The sequence below is a fragment of the Ostrea edulis genome, chromosome 1, assembly GCF_947568905.1.
Source record: "Ostrea edulis chromosome 1, xbOstEdul1.1, whole genome shotgun sequence".
In the NCBI taxonomy this organism is placed as follows: Eukaryota; Metazoa; Mollusca; class Bivalvia; order Ostreida; family Ostreidae; genus Ostrea; species Ostrea edulis.
This window is the reverse complement of record NC_079164.1, coordinates 14,617,206-14,624,701: the sequence shown is the minus strand read 5'-3', so window position 1 is coordinate 14,624,701 and position 7,496 is coordinate 14,617,206. Positions and strand designations below refer to the sequence as shown.

The window sequence follows — 7,496 nt, the reverse complement described above, 5'->3', positions numbered from 1 at the left end:
ATAAACTATATCTTACAAACCGTAAACTATCATTTACATTCGTTAATAATAGTTTAGACTTGTAAACCGTAGTTTACAATCGTGAAACCGTATTTATCAGATAAACTATGTTTTGCAATCGCTAATGATTGTTTTCATTGTTAATTATAGTTTACGCTTATGAAACATAGATTATCTGTTTACTATGGTTTACAGATGTGAAATATAGATTAACGTCGTTAACTATAGTTTACGGTCCGTAAACTATAGTTTACAGTCGATAAACTTAGTTTATCAACTGTGAAACTATGTTTAGCTCATTTTTGTGAATTTGGTGTGCCATACACCACAGACAGTTAAAATGAACACAGACACTCCATCCCCCCCCCCCCCCCCCGAAAATTAAAGTTAGGATTACTCTATTTAAAGTCGTGTTTCACCCCTATTTAGTATGTCTACCGTACCATGAAGCGTGATTTTGAAATATATGTCAAAAGTATGAAATGAATACAGACTGAGACTGTGGAACAGAGTAAAATCATATATTTTAAAACTTGGGTATTGCATTATAATTTATGTAATATATAGTCGAATATCAACTTTTGTGGAAACGAAAAAGGCAAAGAGGGTGGGATGGGGTAGCATGGCTCTAGCATGTGTATTCATATCGAAATATGTATTTAGCATTTATAACAAAAGACCAATATTGAATATTAGAGGTTCGTAATATTAAAAAAAAAAGTCTTTAAGGTTAAATGTTTGAGTCCCTCCCGAAAAAGCTGCCCAGAACGCTGTTGATTTGCAGCATATCATTGATTTAATCTCATGAAATTTCCTTCTATGCAGTCCAAGACAGAATAACCCCAGCCAGAAAGCCAACCAAACTTATTTCGGATCTAAATAGTACACACAAATAACAATTTGGTTTCAAATTTACTTTCTAAAATGGCGGACACCGGGCAGAAATGCGAGTTGGAGTTACTGTTTTTTGATACATTTTCACATGAAAATGCTGAGGTCTGTGGTTTTTGTATGGTTCATTTCATAGTCGCGTTCCCCCCCCCCCCCGAAAATTAGAGGTTGCATGATGAACAACACATCTTACAATGGCAGTGCACAACAACAATCTAGTTTCACTTTCTTAGATCCCCACTTACCTGCGCGTGTCGTAATTTCGACCCACTAACACTTTTTACAGAAATTTATTGGTTATTTTTATTACAAACAAAACAAAACACCCACATATTCTGGAGTTTATATATGTTCGTGGGCCAAAATTGTATATTCCCGTGGAACCTATTTCAAAAATGCTTCGTGTGATTTGAGTGCTGTAAACAGAATATTCTGTGGTTTTAAATGTATAAAGTGCTAAACTCCTACATGTATATTGTTTGAAATGATAATGATAACGAATTACATAAAACTCTTAAGAGAAATTCTGCTCATTTGTCTAAAACTCAAGTTTTTTGAGATGTGTCTCGAGTTATTTCCCTTTGGAGAACTCGCATACATTAAAAGGTACAAAACAATATGAGTGAGTTCGAGATCGCCGTTCTTCGTATGAGTACAAATTCCTGTCGATCCCGAACGCCAAGTACGTACCTGAGAATGGGTTTTAGGTACAAGAACTCGCACCACCTCTGTAGGTAGTGTGGTCGGAGAACGAAGAACACTTTCGTGCACATGTTCTCGCCGTTCGTGACTCTAAGAATGGAGCATGACAACAATGGGAACGGCGACCTCGAACGCACTCCATGTGTGAGACGCCCATTACTTCATAAGTGAATGTACTGATTAAGTTTCTTATACGCAGTTTCATCACCTGAATTTGATTGATATACAAACCAAATAAATAAGTATTATTTGGGGGAGTAGAGAAACGCATGAAATTCTCATTTTGTTGCTTTTCCTTTCAATATTTAGGACATTACTTGTAAATATGACATTGATTTTTTATGTTTTCAATAAAACTCAGCAAAAACAGTTTATTATTTTTTTAAAATAGTATTTTAAATTTTGTGTATTTGTATCTTTACAGAAGCCCCTTTTCATACTTTTTATCATCTTCCTCACTGGCTGTGGGTGCACTCAGGCTCTGTTCCACTTAGGCATTCAGAGTAGCAATAAATACATCTGCTACTCAGAATGACTCTTATCTTGAAACACATATTGTCGTGGAAGTGTTTTAAGCTTGACCACCATAGTTATGTACATGTGCAGAATCTCACGAGGTAGTACAATCCATGGTTGTTTAGCTCTGCAACTCTGATGAACATGTTATTAACAAATGTTTACAGTCTGAAACCGATTGTAAAAACAATTTAAATTGATGTGGGATGCTCATTATTGTGTAAAAATCTTGATGGGGATGGGTGAAATAATTGTAGTATATCCTAGCCCCTGTCAGAACGTTGATTTTTTTTGCTCTCTAGTTCTTTACAGGGTCAGATGGGTGAATTACATGTAGGCTACTGAATGTTAAGTTTTTTTTTTGCATATATGTCATGGAGTATGGGAATGACCACTTTATCACAGATTTCTTAATTATTGAAAGCTTGAAATAAAAAAAATATTTTCTGGTATTGTTAACATTAAGTAATTCATTTTTTGAAAATTTAATCATTTTTTTCAAAGTCTTAAGGGATATTAACTTTTTGACCCCCTCCCCCCCCCCCTCCCCCCCCCCCTCCCCCATAGTTCTATACTTATAATGACAGATTTCAAATTTTTCAACAAGATCTTTTTATGTTGGCAAATATGGAAACTTCTCAATTTATTGTGGCTCAAACGAGCTTCTCTGATCAAAATTTGTATGCCATCTGTAAACTTTTTACATTTTTTACTTCAGAACTTAAGAACCACTGCTTATGAACCAATGTGCCAATTTTAACCAAATTTGTCATAATTCATCCTTGGGTATTTAAATTTATTCAAATGAAACCATGTCTCTTTCCAAGGGGAGATGATCAATGGTAAAAATGGGGTAGTGTGTTTAAAAATCTCTTCTTAAATTAATGTCAAACTAAGAAATAGGAAAACTGAAACTTGTAAATAACATTGCTTATATGCTTAAGATACAACTGCACACCATAATACTCGGAACCAGGGCAGGGTTAAAATATGATTTCAAAGTATATGTATGAAAACTCTTTGAAAATCTTTTTCTCAAGAACTTTACGAATACAAATTGTCAAATTAATATGCATGCATCTATCCATATAGTGTAACTTTAGGCTTGTTTTACACATGTACCATGACCCAAAAGGTTGTCTCAATAAGGATACAAAGCTTAACAAGGGAAAATGTTTTGAAAAACCCTTTTCCCTTTAAGAATCAGATTTTCAAATTGAAATGATAATTCCTCATGTATTTATTAATACCTATGGCCAAGATGGAACCGGAGCATTGGAAAACTATTACAATACTCTTATAAAGGTCCACAAGGATACATACTGTTAAACTGATACACCAACAACCTTATGTAGAGTAGATTCAAATTTGTTCACTCCATGCCTCTTGGTTACCAGGTGGGCAATGTGGCCCATGGGCCTCTTGTTTTTCAATTATCAACATTGTGAACATGCTTCCTTACAATAGTACACATACATACAATGCCAGTAAAACTGTGGTACTAAACTGCACATGCTTGAAAGGAAATATCAATTTAGGCATTCTACAGATTTAGGTTATCAGGTATTCCACAGATATATGACACTTGATGATATTCTATGTATAGATAGGTAATAACTGTCAATACAACCAAACAAGTCAGTCACTTTTTAAATTGATAAATTTTCAGGAGTTGAATTTGGACCTTGTCCAGTTCCCAAGACCAGTTCTTATTCAAGAAGTCAGAATTATTCCCCTTCAGACCAGGGTTCAGGCTGATGTGCCAGGAGGTGTGAGATTAGGGTAAGCATTATTGAGAGTTAATTACATGTATTTAGTTCAGAGTGCTCCACATGCTAATTTTCAGTTTGAAGAAGTGGGGGAGGGGAAATTAGTGGAACACCAATTTTATGAAAAAGAGGATAATTTTCTAAATATTATCTCATCATTGGTTTTAGTGCAACAAACCCATCATCCTTTTCACTGGAGTTGTATGTGAACAACTTGAATAGACCCAATGCAGCCACTTTTGAGAAACTGGGAGTGTGAGTTTTCTTTTGTCCTTTGAAAAAATATTTACAGGTATAAGGATTTGATAGTTTACTGTTATTGATGGTCATTATGACAAGGTGCTTTTCAGTTTGGAAATGTTTTCATTTGAAAGAGTCATCATGAAATCTAGAATGACTTTTCTAAACCAGAACTTTCTTGCACCTGCAGATGATGCATATATTTTTATTAAAATTTGTGGATGGGTTTTGAAATTTTCAGTTTATTACTTTTACAGAATAAGTTACAAAGAAAATGTGGACATTCAGATGAAAACAGATGCAGAGGTATGTGTATATAGTGTGTAAAATTACCATTATGTTAATACATCAGGTTTTCTGTTAGGTTTGGATTCTATATGTGTGTACTTGTTAATAGTAGACAAGTCTGATGACATCAGTGTACTATATTTTAGATTTAATGAATGTGTGTACTTGTTAATAGTAGACAAGTCTGATGACATCAGTGTACTATATTTTAGATTTAATAAATGTGTGTACTTGTTAATGGTAGACAAGTCTGATGACATCAGTATACTATATTAAAGATTTAATGAATGTGTGTACTTGTTAATAGTAGACAAGTCTGATGACATCAGTATACTATATTATAGATTTAATGAATGTGTGTACTTGTTAATGGTAGACAAGTCTGATGACATCAGTATACTATATTATAGATTTAATGATTCATCATTTTCTAATAACCTGTGTATAATACATTTTGTTTACATTTATTTATAAGTCTTTTGAAACAAACACTTTTTTTCCAACAGGTGCCCACTGATGGCTTGATTTTAAAGGGATGGTACAACACCCTAACTGTGGCTATCTATGGGTCACTAACTGTGGTCAAACCAGAGACTGCTTCTCCTCCACCCCCTCCTCCACCCCAGCCCAGAGCCAAACAACGTAAGTGTCTTAAAAATCTTCATACATGTATCTAAAACATGGTCTTTACGGTGATCATGTGTATATTGTTAAAAAAAATGTTATGAAAAATGTATGTAAAGCTACCTGTCTTCACAGTTGTGTGGTAACTTTATGTTTGAAGACAGATTTACAGACATATGTGTATATCCTTTCCACAGCCATAGTGTAAAATGCATAATGGCCAAAAAACTGAGATTGTGACCCCTGTGCTGGGCCTCAGGGGAGGATATCATGACATATTTGGAATAGTTTGGAAAGGGAAGTTGCATCCTATTGGTTGTTAAAATTACAAATGTCTGCCTTTATTCTGTATAACTTTATAGATCCTTAAATATGTGACAAGCATAGGAGTTTCATGAAAGCATTTTTCTGGATTTCCATGCCCTGCTAAATTGGACAGGTATTGGTTCAACTTTATAAGCACACACACAATTTAGATGTCAAAAGAAAGAGAAAACTGAATAATAGGTGACAAATGGAAGGGAAGGAAGAAGGTGAAAAGAAATTACATCCTCAATGTAAAAAACAAAAAAAAAAACACAAAAAAAACCAAAACCCCAAAAAAAAAAAAAAAAAAAGGGAGAAGGTCTCTTGCACATACTTGTTGTCAGAGTGACCCCTGCACCGTGACCTTTCGATACTAGAGGATCAATCCCGATGCTCATTCTGTGGGATATTAGACATACTTTTCCTTGATGCAGAGTGTGTTTTGATATAGTGGTTCATAATTTTTTTAATAAACACCCCCTCCCCCCTTCAATGGAACATTTTTCAAAATCTCCGGCCGTCAAAAGGATATAAACTATTTACTGTGTATTGTGTTTTACATATAGCTGTTGACGTAAGAGCAAGTCAGGCATCAGAAGCTCCAAGTCGACCAGAATGGGAACCACCAAGTCGACCAGACTGGGAACCACCACGTCAAGGGAGCAAACCCCAGCAGCAGCACCCATTGGACTACATCAACCAACAAGTGCAGGCAGCTCAGGCTGCAGCCCAGGCTGCCCACGGTCACATACCCCCCTCACAGGGCATTCCTCCGTCACAGGGTCTAATGCCACCAAGTATCCTGCAGCCAGGAGTACCACCTCCAGTAAAATCTGACCTTTACCCAGATCAGTATCACCAGCAGGCACACAATAGGCCGGATTTCATGGCCAGCCCAAAAGTAGGCATGGAGCCCAGAGATGCTCATTACGACCCAAGGGTAGAATTGAGACCGGGGAAAGATGGGCAGTTTGGAGGCAAACCTTACGAAGAAGGAGATTACAGAGGAGGAAGTCGAGAGAGGGAGACCTCCAGAGACAGAGATGTGAGAGGTCGAGAGTCTGACAGGGAACACAAGCAGAAGGAATGGGAGAGATTTAGAGAAAGGGAGAGGGAACGCACGGAGTCTGAATCAAGGGACTATCCCAGAAGTCCCACAAGAAGGAGGTCATGGTCAAGATCACAGTCCAGATCTAGATCAAGGTCGTTTTCAAGGTCACCAAGAAGAACACCTTCAAGATCTCCACGACGGTCAGCATCAAGATCACCAAGAAGATCAGTGAGGTCTGTGTCACACTCCCCAAGAGCTTACTCCAGGTCACCTCAGAGAAGGTCAAGGTCACCAATAAGATCTAGATCTAGAACACCTATTAGATCTAGGTCAAGGTCATATTCACCAGAAAGACAAAACATGGCCACACCTAGATCACCAGTACAAACTCCTTTGTCCCCCAGGTCTGGATCACAATCGCGTGAACATGAGTCCCCAATACGACCTATCCCTCGACACCCAAGAGACCCTTCACCCCAGTTCTTCAGGGAACAGTCCCCCACACAAGAGGAAATCATGGAGGGAGGCAAGTACTGTAAACATGATATGAATAACCATGAAAACACTGCAAAGTACTGTGGAATTATTTGGGATATACTGATTCCACAGTACTCATTCTTAAATTAAACACTGAAGTTTCCTCATTGGTTTCTTTCCATTTTATCTTCAAGAAATGCAGTTAAGGTAATTCTATACTCTTGAATTAAGACACTTCAGTTGTAACTATCCGATGACTTATCTCTCGGATGACTAGTATTTCAGTAATCCATTTTTGTCTACTCACAGGTGAGGTCATTGACGAAGTTGGAGATGACACTCTGTTTGACCCCCTGTCACCAGACGCTGTAGGATATTCTGATCAGGATGAACTCCAGGTACGCAAGATTGAATGTCTCACATTGTAACTTTTTAATTTAATGGGGGAAATTGATTTTTAAGAGAGATTTTGATATGTCTGATCTGATTTGTCAGGATGTTGACAGAGACTATGAAAGCATATCTTCTGGTGATGAGCTGCCCAATATGGATGAAATTGATCCAGATTTACAGGTATATAATACAATACCAAATTCATAGGTATACAATATAATACCAGATCTATAGGTATA

General features: G+C 36.8%; 1 protein-coding gene across 5 annotated transcripts in view; it reads left to right on the top strand.

Annotated features, from left to right (window-relative positions):
- The first annotated feature begins 910 nt into the window (after positions 1-910).
- The window catches only part of LOC125660875 (protein virilizer homolog), a 44,252-nt gene continuing 37,666 nt past the window's right edge, over positions 911-7,496 (top strand). For 3 of the 5 annotated variants that reach the window (XM_056152761.1, XM_056152764.1, XM_056152763.1), the window contains exons 1-8: positions 917-996; positions 3,779-3,891; positions 4,047-4,133; positions 4,376-4,424; positions 4,913-5,048; positions 5,903-6,913; positions 7,174-7,262; positions 7,360-7,437. In XM_056152761.1, coding sequence (XP_056008736.1) covers positions 925-996; positions 3,779-3,891; positions 4,047-4,133; positions 4,376-4,424; positions 4,913-5,048; positions 5,903-6,913; positions 7,174-7,262; positions 7,360-7,437 — 1,635 coding nt within the window. In that variant the 5' untranslated portion in view covers positions 917-924. Of the gene's footprint in view, positions 997-3,778; positions 3,892-4,046; positions 4,134-4,375; positions 4,425-4,912; positions 5,049-5,902; positions 6,914-7,173; positions 7,263-7,359; positions 7,438-7,496 lie in introns of all 5 variants that reach the window. The other 2 variants (XM_056152760.1, XM_056152765.1) reach the window with 2 other exon arrangements.